This window comes from Podarcis cretensis (assembly GCF_951804945.1).
Source record: "Podarcis cretensis genome assembly, chromosome: 7".
In the NCBI taxonomy this organism is placed as follows: domain Eukaryota; kingdom Metazoa; phylum Chordata; class Lepidosauria; order Squamata; family Lacertidae; genus Podarcis; species Podarcis cretensis.
The window spans coordinates 31,595,202-31,609,847 of NC_137176.1; the positions used below are offsets into that span (position 1 = coordinate 31,595,202).

The 14,646-nt window shown below is 44.6% G+C and overlaps 1 protein-coding gene across 1 annotated transcript; it reads left to right on the forward strand.

The window, feature by feature from the left end:
- Window positions 1-7,087: 7,087 nt before the first annotated feature.
- Window positions 7,088-13,723, forward strand: LOC307219569 (NXPE family member 3-like; the record flags this gene model as incomplete). Its single annotated transcript, XM_079982813.1, has 5 exons — window positions 7,088-7,093; window positions 10,758-11,542; window positions 12,279-12,352; window positions 12,446-12,658; window positions 13,027-13,723. 5 exons carry the CDS (start codon window positions 7,088-7,090, stop codon window positions 13,560-13,562), a joined length of 1,614 nt encoding a protein of 537 aa, XP_079838939.1. The 3' UTR covers window positions 13,563-13,723.
- Window positions 13,724-14,646: the final 923 nt, after the last annotated feature.

Below are 14,646 nucleotides of genomic sequence, written 5' to 3' on the forward strand. Positions count from 1 at the left end.
CAGGAAACTCGTACTCCAGGTAGCTGCCAGGAGGGCCAAAGGTGGCAACTCTCCCTCTCAGCAATGGCATAAGCAATGCCTCGTCACGAAAACCAGGATACCCACACTCCAGGTGGCTGCCAGGAGGGCCAAACGTGGCAACTCTCCCTCTCAGCAATGGCATAAGCAATGCCTCGTCACGAAAACCAGGAAACTCACACTCCAGGTAGCTGCCAGGAGGGCCAAAGGTGGCAACTCTCCCTCTCAGCAATGGCATAAGCAATGCCTCGTCACGAAAACCAGGAAACTCACACTCCAGGTGGCTATCAGGAGGGCCAAACGTGGCAACTCCCCCTCTCAGCAATGGCATAAGCAATGCCTCGTCTCGAAAACCAGGAAACTTGCACTCCAGGTAGCAATCCGAGGTTAGGGGTGAGGCCACAGCTAACTGACTATACCATGGCCACAAATCCAGACACTTCTGAGAACGGCTGAAAATAAAGGAGAAGAAAAAGAAAAGAAAATTACGGATAAGTAGAGGTAAAGGAGCAGGGCGCATTCTAACGAATGTAGCCTTTATAAGCGTTGGATTCCACCGGCCCCTTTCCTTAATCTTATCCACTGGCAGGCCCAAGCGTGCCGCTGTTGAGGCGGCGCCAATCCTAAATGAGTGTGCTGCATAATCCTGGGAAGATGAACCCCAGGCATCAATAACTTTGCGGAGTGCCCTTGTGAATTGGTGTCTCAACAAAGGTGACCCATCCTCGTGAACCAGGACCGGGCCAGGACCGGGCAGTCTGAGGTAAAGGTACCATCTAGTGTCTTTGACCGGGCATGGGCCCCGCTGCGCTGAAGCTGTAAGTTTTACGAGGGAACCCCTACCTGCCTGGTCCATTTGGGATTGACGTATGCGCACAGTCATGCTAGCTTCGGTCAACTGCAGTTCCTCCCACTTGCGTTAACCTAGGCTACCACTTCACTCAAGGCGCCAAAGAAGGCGATCGCATATGCTGCGGAAAAGAGGCGGGCCTCGAACTTGGCCCAGCAGATTGACCTAAGCTTTGTGTGTATCTGAGATAGCAGCCCGTAAGAAATTGGCTTACGGCTCTAGGGGGGTTGTAGCCTGCCCCAAACCTCAATAGCTCTGCGGATCAGGAAGTCACTGCACAGGTCAGAGGAAAACATGGCTCTAGCAAAGAAGCTGATGGCGACTATGTGTATCTTAAAAGTTTTGGGGTCCCGTCCCAAATCGTCAAGATGGGAAAGGTATTGCAGAATGTAATCCGTGGTGGGTGGCACGCTAGGCAAAAGCCCCAATATCCCTGACCTGAAGCCCATGAGCTCCAGGTGCTAGCCACCGGAAGCGAGACATCTGAGAGCGAGACCCTCTCGCCACCGACCAGATGCCCTTTTCAAATTGATCCCAGCGGGCTAGCGGGATCCTGGAAGCCTTCCTTCAGAACTTTTATCATAGCTAACGGTGGCGGCCCCCCCATAAGGCACATAGGCTGTTCTGACTCTTCTTCCGTGTTGCCCGTTTTCAACTTGCTCTTCTTACAAATGTGCTTCTTCTCAGTGCGTCTTTTGCCTGACAGTTTGTCCCCCTCAGCTGTCTGAAGTTCCCCCTCCAGCTGCTGTTCCTCCTCACCGGCTGACAAGGTGCCCGATTCTGGAAGCTGGACCCAGGGCTGCTTATTCTGCGAAGGACTAGAAGAACTGGACACAACAGGGTTATTGACACAGGCCGGCGGCCTCTTCGCAGGCGACCCAATGCAGTTCTGAGGACCAGATGATGCCGAGTGAGCCCGAGACCTAGTTTGCACTGCTGCAGTTACTGTCCAAGAGCATATCAGGGGTAGCAGTGGAGGGCATGGGGTTAGGGGATTGATTGGAAAAAAGCTGCTCATAATCATCAATGAATGATCTAAATGCATTTAGGCAGTGTGAAATAGGTTATTATCCCGTCCATGTGGCACCCCCGTTGCAGAGCGCTTCCTCTTAGGCGCCATGGTAAAGGTAAAGGTACCCCTGCCCGTACGGGCCAGTCTTGACAGACTCTGGGGTTGTGCGCCCATCTCACTTAAGAGGCCAGGGGCCAGCGCTGTCCGGAGACACTTCCGGGTCACGTGGCCAGCGTGACATCGCTGCTCTGGCCAGAGCCAGAGCCAGAGCCAGAGCCGCACACGGAAACGCCGTTTACCTTCCCGCTGGTAAGCGGTCCCTATTTATCTACTTGCACCTGGAGGTGCTTTCGAACTGCTAGGTTGGCAGGCGCTGGGACCGAGCAGCGGGAGCGCACCCCGCCGCAGGGATTCGAACCGCCGACCTTTCGATTGGCAAGTCCTAGGCGCTGAGGCTTTAACCCACAGCGCCATGGATAACATGCTAAAGCTACTGCCACAGACACGAGCTACCGCTTACAAGCAGTTGTACAGGGGCATGTTATTGATTCTGGAACAAATATACTAATTAATGATTGTTTTACTTATAATAAACAATGATCCCCAAGCATTATCAGCCCCATGCTCTAACCAGTTGAGCTATCCAGGCTCTCTAGAATTGTGTGGGACCCCATGGGTCATTTAGTCCAACCCCTTGGAATGCAGGAATATGCAGTTTTCCATACAGGGATCGAACCTGCAACCTTGGCATTATTGTCACCATGATCTAAGCAACTGAGGGTTCCGAAATATATGTCAATTATTTATTATTAATTTTTTTTATTAGTTTTATTTGTCTATTTATATATTTATCTTTAGATTTACTTAATTAATCAATTTAATCTTGGTATGTGATGCCATTCCACTTATTCTCTTTATTTATTTATTATTATATATTATTATTAATATTCTTTACTTTAATGTTTTATTTTAATATTATTATTATTATTATCATTCTATTATTATTTATCTATTATTTATTTATTTATTTATTGTTCTTATTATTTATTATTATTGTTATTTACTAGAATCTAATCCAATTATTTGTTCAATCAATTACCACTGTAAGTAGAATTAATTACTGATACTATCAATTGTCTACCGTAAGTGACGATGATATGGAATAATTATTCATCACTTGACTGTTCTGTTTGTATATGTCTATAAATTTATTTGACACCAAACAAATGGGTCAGGTGGATAGACCTGCCTCCTGAGGAGCAACTCACAAGCATGTAGTGATGAAGCAATAGGAACAGCAGAGCAACGCAGCCCCCATACTGCAATCAAATGGAATAAAAGAAAATCGCTCTCAGGGAAATGTCCTTTAACTAACACTTTGCAAAACAAAAGGTAATGCTGGAGGCCCAGCAGAAGGAAAATGCTGCCAAAAACAATGTTTCCTTGAGCTGATTATTAACGCTTGGCTATATAATGTTTCCTTGAGTTGATTATTAACGCTTGGCTATATAAATTCTTTTTTTTATATATACATATTTATTAAAGTTTTTTGAATACAAATGCATAAATAATAAACAACATTACTTATATCATAACATAATTTCGTCACTTCTTTGGACTCCCTCACGTCTCCCGCTCCCACTTACATCGTTACAAAAAAAATTTCCAAGCAAATTACCCACTTGTTTGCAATCTTATCTCCGCTCATTTAAATAAAATCTAACAATTCTCCAAAAAGTTTATATTTTCCTTAATCTCACTTATCGTCAAATTCAGATCTAATTCGGTGGTGGGCAATTATTTATGATCTAGCATCCTTCTTAACATTCAACCAAATTACAATATTTTTGTAAATAAATCTTGAATTTCCTCCAGTCTTCCTCAACCCTCTCCTCTCCCAGGTCTCGGATTCTACCAGTCATCTCAGCCAGTTGCATATAGTCCATCAGCTGCATCTGCCACTCTTCCAGTGTGGGTAGATCTTGAGTTTTCCAACTCTTAGCGATGAGTATCCTTGCTGCCGTTGTTGCATACATAAAAAATGTTCGGTCCTTCTTTAGCACCTTCTGGCCGACAATACCCAGAAGGAAGGCCTCTGGTTTCTTAGTGAAGGTATACCTAAATACCTTTTTCAACTCATTATATATCATTTCCCAGAAGGCCTTCACTTTAGGGCAGGTCCACCAGAGGTGAAAGAATGTTCCTTCATATTCTTTACATTTCCAACATTTATTATCAGACAAATGGTATATTTTGGCAAGTTTAACTGGGGTCATGTACCATCTATATATCATTTTCATTACATTTTCCTTCAGAGCATTACATGCAGTGAAGTTCAGCCCAGTGGTCCACAACCTTTCCCAGTCCTCAAACATAATATTATACCCAATGTCCTGAGCCCACTTTATCATAACCGATTTAACCATTTCGTCTTGTGTATTCCATTTTAACAGCAAGTTATACATTCTTGATAATACCTTAGTCTTTGGTTCTAACAATTCTGTTTCCAACTTCGATTTCTCCACCTGGAACCCTACCTTTTTATCATTTTTAAAGACTTCTTTAATCTGAGCGTAATGTAACCAGTCTCGCACTTTATCCTTCATTTTCTCCAAACTCTGCAATTTCCAATTGTCTCCATCTTTTTCTAATATTTCCCAATATTTTGGCCATTTGACCTCCATATTGGGTTTTTTTCGGGCCTTAGCTTCCAGCGGTGAAAGCCACCTTGGAGTTTTATTTTCCAATAAGTCTTTATATTTTGTCCAGACATTAAACACTGCTTTTCTGACAATATGATTCTTAAAGGCCAGCTGAATTAACTACACTGTGCAAATTCCATGCAATAGTATGCTCAGAACGTACTTCCTTATTAATTTATGTATCTGTTAGTCAATATACAATTCAGGCAGATGCACACAATCAATTATATAGAGCTGCTTCCTCAGGTAAAACTCCTAGTGATTTAGAGGGATGGTACCATAGAACAATCAGAGAACAACAGACACAGGAACTGCTATCAAATGAAAATGTAGGAAAAATACACTTAAGAAGATGGTCCTTCTACCAGCATTTCGGCATGTTACGGAAGGGGGGGGGGCATGTCTTCTTCACCTTCTTCGCTACAATATATTTGCTCAATTTCTCTAGGACTCCATCACCCCTCCCCTGTCCTCCATAATCCCTCAAGGTGTCAAGACCCTAATCCTGTCAAATCGCTCTGATCAGCCTTTCCTCCAGGCAATGTCAGGTGGCAGACTATGCATATTTGGGACCATTGTTTTCTCATCCCCAGGAAGTGTTTATCTGTGCATATCTCCAGCTCTGCATATTCCCCCCTCCCTCCTCCATATGTTAATCTGTGTAACCCAACCTCCCTTTAATATATTCATGATGTAATCTGTGTAACCAAACCTCTCTTTAATGTATTCATGACGTGTTTTGCACTGTATTCTGGGACATGGAGGGAGTTTCAAAAACTCATGTCACCCCTTTCTCACTGTTCAATCTCGCCTTGAACCTGTTGCGCAATAAACTTGGATCTTCTGCTGTTTGCTCCTGTCTCCAGCTGAGCTCATTTTCCTCCGCAGGGACCCAGGGACTTAGTCCGATGAGCTGGGGGGCAGAGCAGCCTCGCACCCAGATTTTGCCGTAACAGGCAGAACAGTGAGCCTTTTAAATCAATCAGTAAATAAAATCTCATTCAATCCTCTGAAGTGGAAATATAAACCGCAACCTGTTTTGTTTTGTTTTGTTTAAAAGCGGTTTTCTTTAGGGACCCTGTACTGGCAAGTGACGCCAATGACAAGAACCAGGCAAAGGTACACCTTCAAAGGTTCTAAACATATAAATGTACAATTTTGAGGAATGGTTCCCTGGTCGGAAACCCTGAATTGTCCCCACCAAGCCCTGCCTTATTTCTTCCCCCAAACGCCAAGCGAAAAGGGGGGGTGGCTTAGATAAAGTAAGAGGGGTGAGGTTTAAATGCACAGTCTATTCTAAGCCCCAGCATCATTTAAAATTGCAGAGGGGGCTCCCGATTTAAGTGGTACCAATGGATGACAGGGTAAATCAAACCCACACTAAAAGAGTAATAAATCAACAAACGGCAGGCACGAACACACGCTGCCAGCACACACACACACAACTTAAAATTAGAGAGGAACAGTCAAGGGCAAGGGAGGGGGGAAAACGTACAAGCACCCTGGCCAACAAATTAAAATGTAAGGCAAACCCAAAGGCAAACCATTAGCCTTTAGCCATTAGCCAACTCAGCATCCACATAGCCAACCCAGCAAATACAGCACCAACAGGTTACAGGGAATCTGCCAGTATCTTCCATCCAGGTTTGCAACCTGCATAAAGAGGGAAGAGGCAAAACAACTCAAAGCAAATCTTGGGACTGGGGTCTCTCCCAGGTGCAGCCATCTGTGTGACCTGCACATCCAACTGAGGCTTTTTTATCTGCCGCAAAACACATACAGTGGTACCTCGGGTTAAGGACTTAATTCATTCTGGAGGTCCATTCTTAACCTGGAACTGTTCTTAACTTGAGGTACCACTTTAGCTAATGGGGCCTCCCACTGCCGCTGCACCGCTGCCATGCGATTTCTGTTCTCATCCTGAAGCAAAGTTCTTAACCTGAGGTACTATTTCTGGGTTAGCGGAGACTATAACCTGAAGTGTCTGTAACCCAAGGTACCACTGTATTGAGAAGTTCTAGGTCATGAGAGATATAGATCACATCCACACCATGCATTTAAAATACTCTTATACCACTTTAAGAGTCATGGCTTTGGATTTGTACAAATTAAGCTGTGAGCCCAAGACTAGACCAAAGCTATAAAGCTCATGGACTCCGCCCCTTGAGGTTATCATTGGCTCAGGTGTCATGATTAGCATGTCATCGGCATTTAGTGAGAGCCTATACAGTTGCTTCTTTATTTCTACTCCAATAATATCTGGAGCCTCTCAAATTGCTAAAGTTTCTAACACCAAAATAAAAGTGGACAAAGGGCAGCCTTGTTTTATTCCCAACCAAACATAGATGTTAAATCTAAATTATTGATCCTGATCCTGATCATAGCCATAGCTTCTTTTTTTTCCCCTTTCCCAAATTTAGGGCAAAATTGCAGCATTTTCAATAGGACCAACAAGTACTGGTAATCCCACTCCAAACAATCAAAGGCCTTCAAAATACTAAGGCCATGATTGTAAGAGGGGATGCCGAATCCCTACAGAATTCTATAACACTTAATGATATTAGAATTGGATCTAAGATATTTCTGCAGGGAACAAAATCAGTTTGATCTAGGGCAACTAATTTATGGAGGAAGTGTTTGATTCTATTGACAAATATAAAGGTAAACATTTTGTAGTCTTGATTGATGAGGGAGATTGGACAGAATGATTCTACCCTTGAATAGTCTTTAAAAGGTTTTTGATATGGTCCAAATTTTAGTATCAAGTTTTAAGGTAAAGATGCACCATGTTAAAGATAATTAAAAAGCCATACCATATAAGGAAGAAGTTGATAATAGGATCATAGAGTTGGAAGGGAACATGAGGGACATATAGTCAAAACTTCTGCAATGCAGGAACCTGTTGCCCAATGTGGGACTCAAACCCTGAGATCAAGTATTTTGTGCTTTACTGACTGAGCTAACACAGCTTCATTCAATCTTTAAAGCTTTTATAAAACCCAGATGTGAAACTTTCTAGGCCCAGTACTTTTTTTAAATTTTAAATTCTTATGGACCATTTCAATTTCAACCGTAAAGAGGAATCCTCTACCATCATTTGAAACTAAAGGAATGTTTAGTATGTTTAGACACTATATTAGTGTATTTTGTATGCATAGTGGTATATATGGAAGAGTAATAAGGAGCAAGTTCTTAACAAATTTTCTCAAGAGAAAATATTTTGGTTCCATCTTTTTTCAAGGTACATTGAACTATAGATTTATTTTTCTGTTTTTCAAAACTCTTCACTAACACTCTAGAGTTCTTACCACGAGTGCTCATATCTTTCTACCACTCTTGCAATGAACAGACAACACGCTGTTAAGTAAGTTTAAAACAATTCACTTACAAAATGTTCCAAAGGTCCCATTCATACATTTATCCAAGCAGCAGCAAGGAGAACACAGGCAGAATACTCTTGAGTAGAAGATACAGAAAGATCACTTCAAATGCATGCTATAAATTTGCAGCTTGCTTTGACACATCCTCCTTGGTCAGTTACAGGGTGCACAGAAAGAAAGGAAACAGGAATAAAAAGCTTCACTTCCTTCCTCATCAGAGAAGAGGGGACGTGACCTTCCTGAGTCTAGGAATCTAGCTCTATTGTCTTAACCCCTTCATGCACCAACTAGCACTCATGCATAGTTATGTTTGGCTGCAATTTCCCACAGCCTGAGCCCTGATAGAGAGGCTAGGAGGGCTGCATTTGGTTCCTGAGGCTACTCCCTAACCATCCTCTAACCCAGCCCTCTTAACAAACCACAATTCTTGCCCCCGGGGGGGTGGGGGCCGCAGCACATTTTCTTGTTCACTTCAAGTAGCAAAGTCTCTTGAGCTGACCCCATCTCCTGTTCTTAGTGAATTTTTTGTCCTTACGAGCCCTTTGAGTAACCTTGCTGCAACAGATTCACTTCATGGGCCCGCAGAGCCTCAATAGATATGCTTCAAGGAGACATAATCCACTGACTTCCTCTGCTGCCCTGCTGCCCTGCTGCCCTACTTTGCCTCATAGGCGTGCTTACTTTCTAGGTGAAAGTTAATTTTTGCTAATACACTATATCTTTTGTTATCTTGATCAACAGGGAAAATCATAGAGGAAGGAGAAAGGAGAGGCAGGTGGGACAGATGGTGATGGCTCCTTGTGGTCTCAGACCAGCTCCACTTCTCTGTCTTGGACTAATATTCACAGCAGGGGTGAGTTCAGGGGGTCAGTTATAAATCTACCTCGGTGAGTAAAGTGTTCTCCAAGGATTCTCTTTTTAAAAAAATAAAGAAAGAAATCGAACATGAGAGTTTAGAATTCTAGATAATAAATTTTGAGAAGAAATGTTTTTCAGGAGGGTGATTTTTGTGCAGCTTCATGCTTGTGACCAATCATAGTATTTTTCCTGTGCCCATTCTCCCCTATGAAGTGTGTGTGTTTTTAGGAGAAATGGAATTTATTATTAGACGTGTGTGTAAATGAGTGAAGGGCATGCAGGTGAAAAGCAATGGTAGGGCTGAGATGTTTGCAGTGCTCCGACAGGGTCGCCCCTCACTGTCCATTAGCCATTTCTTGCCTTCTGGTGTGGGTCATATGTGCAGTTGGGGTCCCTTCTTGAAAGTCTCAACAAGTGCCGGGAACATAGAACCATAGAATTGTAGAGTTGGGAGGGACAACAAGGATAATGCAACCCCAACCCCTGCAGTGCAGGAATCTTGCATCCAATCTGGGGGTCAGACACACAGCCCTGACCTTAAGAGACTCATGCTTTATCAACTTTATCAACATGAGGGACTCTCCATTCCTGTTCACTGCTTTGGAACTTAGAAAAACACCCTGTATGACTTGTAGATAACTTATCATCATCATCATTAAAATTTGTATACCGTCCCTCATCCATAGACCTCAGGGCAGTTCACAAAACAAAATTACAATATAAAAACCACAAACAAAATCATAAAGGTTTTCCCAAAGAAAGCAGGAATCCCATCCAGCCCCACAACCACAACCTCTCCAGGGACTGTCTATTACACATTCATGCTGGTGGCTGTGGCAAATGTTTTGCTGGCAAATTGTCACCACACAGAAGGGTGTCCTGTCTAGAAATATGAAGTGGATCTTTTCCCATACTAAAACTATTCTAATGCTTTGATATTTTGTCATCCCTCTCCCCATTTCATACTTTCATTAGTAACTATGAGTGGAGGCCTATGATATTACTATGATATTGTAATTAATTAATACAGTATTAGGCACGCTCGGCAGATGCAGACTTTTTAGTTTTCTTTACTACATAGAACAGAAACATGCTAAATTAGATGACTCTCCAAGGCATTAGATTTCCACCCCCACCCCTGCCTGTGAAAGTGAAACACTTTCTGATGCAAATTACCCAAATTGGTATACAGTAGGGGAACTTCCCAGTTCAAAAATTTCTGAAGGAAATTCCTGCAACACTGTTCCTGGCTTCAGATCCTGCCTGAGACAGGGGTGCCCTCTCGATTGTGGGTGTGCATGTGACGTTGCACGTCCGGCAACAACTCTTCTTCCTCCTCCTATCTGCAGCCAGTGAGGTGCCCTTTTCCATGGGGAGGGGCTCGTGCCTCTGTGTCTGAGCCCCACCTTCTGGAAAAGGATGCCTTGCTCGCTGGCTGCAGAGGGTGGAGCTGAACTGCTTCTCTCTTGGAGGCTGTGGCACTGTCACCTGCTGGCTTTTTGATTGACTTTGTGGGCGCCCAGTCCTATGATCTGAGGTGTGTGAGGTCGTTTCTTTGGGCAAGTGGCTGGACTGGGTGGTCTTCTGAAGTCCCTTCCCCTATAGAAATTGAGCTTTCCCAGCAGCATAACTACCATGCTCCTAACCTGCTGAAGAGTTGTAGACTTATTGCTAAAGCCCCCAATATTCTTTTTTGGGTATGCTTTAAATATATGGCGTAGACAGGGTGCTGGGCAGAATAAAATATTGGGATGGGGGCCAAGTAAGCCCCACCCAAAATAATTGATCACAAGATGTGTCACATACACAATTTGAATGGTAATGTCCATCAACATTGTGGGGTTCTGGCCCTCTCAAATATTTTATTGGGGGGGGGGCTGAAGGGACCTTGGCTCTGTGGAGTTGGCTCCCACATGCGCAAATAAATGTGGCCATAGTCCTTGTATTTCCCCCCACAAAGCCTCACCCCATTTCTTTTTTGTGTTATTCTGACTCCCCAGATCTACCGATTCCTATCCTTTGACCACTTCAGAGACAAACTTGTGCCTCCATCCCCTGTGGGTGCCAAGCCAGGCCCTACTCCTTTAACAGAGTCTTCAGAACTGCAGGTGCTGCTCCAGCTGCTCCATTGGCCAGCTCCAGCTGAGGATGCTGTAGCCTTTGCTTCCTCCACCAGTGCTGAGAAGAGCCACTACCGGCTGTTGCAGTCCCAGAGCAACTACACAGTGGGTAACATGCTCCTGGTGTCACTGGAGGCCCGGGACCAGAGTGGGCAGCCAAAGCACTACGGCGGAGACTTCTTGAGGGCCAAATTGCATTCCCCAGAGCTGAAGGCAAGTGTGGCAGGGACAGTGGAGGACCACAAGAATGGCACCTACACACTGACTTTCCCGCTTCTGTGGGCAGGTGCAGTGCAGGTGTCTGTGCATCTCATCCACTCCAGTGAGACTGTGGCCCTCCTTCGGCGCATCCGTGACTCCCATCCCTCCACAGTCGCCTTCAGGGGCTACTTTGTGGACCCAGGCCAGGGGAGCAAAGAAGAAGTGACTGAATGCAATGTGCATCCAGTCTCAGGCCCAACCTGCCTGTACGTGGATCCTGGCACTGGGGAGCACTGGTTTTGTGCCAGGCCCCAGCATCACTCCTGCAATGACCTTGTGTACCACTCTGCTGGGATCTACAAAAATGTGCTCACCTCAGCAGAGAAAGTCTTCCTTAGTGGGTGAGTGCTTTGGAGATGGCTGGGAATGGGGAAGGTAAGCTTATGGCGTGGTGATAGCGATGCAATGCCAGGATTTCTTATGGGAACCATGGGATATTTCCTAGGGCCTTCCTGGAAGTACATATTCTAGAAGTAGCTTTCACACCATGTAGGGAACCTTTGGCATTCCAGCTGTTGCTAAACTACAATTCCTAGCATTCCCAGGAAGACATACATCACTATCATTCGCATGCTGGCACTCCTTAGTGCAAAATGTAACCAAATGTAAGTGATGTTCATGAAACCATTTCATTGAATAATATTCCATGACATTAAACAACCCTCTTCTAATGCATAATAGGGTCTAACAGCAGAATACAAAGAAATTAGACAAAGAGGAAAAATAACGCAGCACCAAAATCAAATCTTGGCCCCAACAGAAGTCCTTAAACACCACCATAATCCACATCACATTTGTGGAAATAATTGTCTGGGGACTTTGGGCCTCAATCCAGCACATTGAGAAAAGCAATAGCACCAGAACTGAATTAAATCAAATTAAACACAGATTGAGAGACTGCCTGTAGAAGGTGTGCTAGTGAGACCAGTAAGCAACACAACCCACTGTAGGATTGCTCAGATGTGCTATAACACCTCCTGGTCTCCCTCGAAGTGATGAACTTCAAAGAAGTAACTCACACTTCAGCAGTGATGCAGCTCAAGTTGCCCTGTTCTTAATTCCTCTCTGTTCACACAGAGCTGCGACAGACCAGATTATTCCAGGGAGTGTGCCCATCATCCAAGTGCTGCCTAGCCACCAGCTGGCTGTTGGTGAGTGGAAATAGAGGGTGGGAAGTCAGTTGGCTCTGTGTTTATATTCTTGAGAATGGCACTTGTGACCATCCCTTGCCTGTGTTCCTGTAGCCACCTCCCCGCCGCTCCCATGCCATCCAGGCCTTGCCCTCACCAACCCTTCAGGTTTCTACTACAAGGATGTGTGGGTTTCCTTGGGATGTTCTAGCCGGACCTTCCCTACTTCTGACTTGGCACTCAGCTGCTTGCGAGGCAAGATAGTCCATATGATTGGAGACTCCACACTACGCCAGTGGTGGGAATTCCTGCTGGCCTTCATTCCATGTAAGTCACTGTCTGGATGTGGAAAGGGCATTGTTTTGGGGGACAGGTGTCCTGGTGTGGGGATAAATGTATACGAAAGGGATGGTTGAGCTTCAGAACCAGAATGAAGGAAACAGTTTGGTGTGGGAAGTGGTAAGAATTGTGTTGGCTGGGGTGGTTGGCTTTGGCAGAGAACTAAGAAGGAATGTTTGGGGTAGGAGAACAGTGAGGGAAGCTACTCCCTCACTGTTGCACATGTGTAAGGGTCTGCAAATCATGGATCAGAGCACATGAGAACCTTTGAAGGATGACTGAAGTGTGGAGCTATCCATTTGGGACTCTAACTCTTGAGTCTCTCACACACTCTGTCTTTCTCTTTCACTATGTAGCAGTCAAGCAGATAGACCTTCACGTGACCTATCAGTCTGGCCCACTGCTGGCCGTGGAGCCCGCACAGGGCCTTGTGCTGAGGTGGCGTGCCCACGGCATTCCGCTGCGCACCGCGAAGTCCAAGATGGCTGACATGCACTACTTGGCCAATGAGCTGGATGCACTTGGTGGAGGCCCGGACATGGTGGTAGTTTTCACGCTCTGGGCCCATTTCACCACCTTCCCAGTGGATGTATATGTGCGGCGGGTGCACAGCATTCGTCAGGCTGTGGCTCAGCTCCTGGTCCGCAGCCCCCAGACCACCGTTGTCATCAAGTCAGCCAACACAGGATACAAGTCTGTCTATGGCAGTGACTGGCTCTCCCTGCAGCTGGACAACATCCTTCGTGCCATGTTTGCAGGCATGAGAGTGGCCATTGTTGATGCCTGGGCCATGACCTCCTGCCATTACCTGCCTGATAACATCCATCCTGGCAAGGTCATTGTCCAGAATGAGGTCAACGCCTTCCTCTCCTATGTCTGTCCAGGGAAGTGACTCAGAATCGAGCAGTCTTGGTACAGCAGAAATAGAGCACATGGAAAATTCCACAATCATGAGGGATCTTCAGAGAGCACCTTGACATGTGCAGGGGGGAGGTTGGTGGCTAGAGCAACTTCTCAGCAACCAAGTTGCAGTGGGTGTTAGATGGGAACATGCAAGGTAATAAAATAATAATAATAATAATAATAATAATAATAATAATAATTAATAATAATTATTTATTTATACCCTGCCCATCTGGCTGAGTTTCCCCAGCCACTCTGGGCGACTCCCAATCAAGTATTAAAACAATACAATGTTAAATATTAAAAGCTTCCCTGAACAGGGCTGCCTTCAGATGTCTTTTAAAGATAGGATAGCTACTTATTTCCTTTACATCTGAAGGGAGGGTGTTCCACAGGGTGGGCGCCACTACCGAGAAGGCCCTCTGTCTGGTTCCCTGTAACCTTACTTCTCGCAATGAGGGAACCGCCAGAAGGCCCTCTGCGCTTGATCTGTGTCCGAGCTGAACGATGGGGGTGGAGACTCTCCTTCAGGTATACAGGACCGAGGCCGTTTAGGGCTTTAAAGGTCAGCACCAACACTTGGAGATGTAAAGAGGGGAGAGGATCATTTATGCATACTGTATGTGGTGGGAATGTGGAAAAATTAGAAAGTTTTGGAATGTTATATATAACAAACTAATAAAGATGTTAACAATCCCATTCACAAAACGACCAAAACTCTTCTTATTTGGGATAATGTCAGCTGAAATAAAAAAAGGAGTAAGACCTCTCTTTATGTATGCAACATCCGCAGCCAGAATTTTAATTGCAATGTATTGGAAAAATGAAACTATACCTACAAAATCAGAATGGCAAGTTAAATTATTAGAATATCTGCAAATGGCAAAAATGACAGGGAGGGTAAGAGGGTATTCAATGCAAAAAGTAAATCAAGAATTGATTATATTCAAGGAATATCTGAAAAATTACTGTGATAGCAAAAAACCCCTGGCAGATCTTGAATGAGTCTTGCAATGTACACATAATATATGTAAATTTAATGTTTCTTTTTTCTTTTCTTTTTATTTTTGATT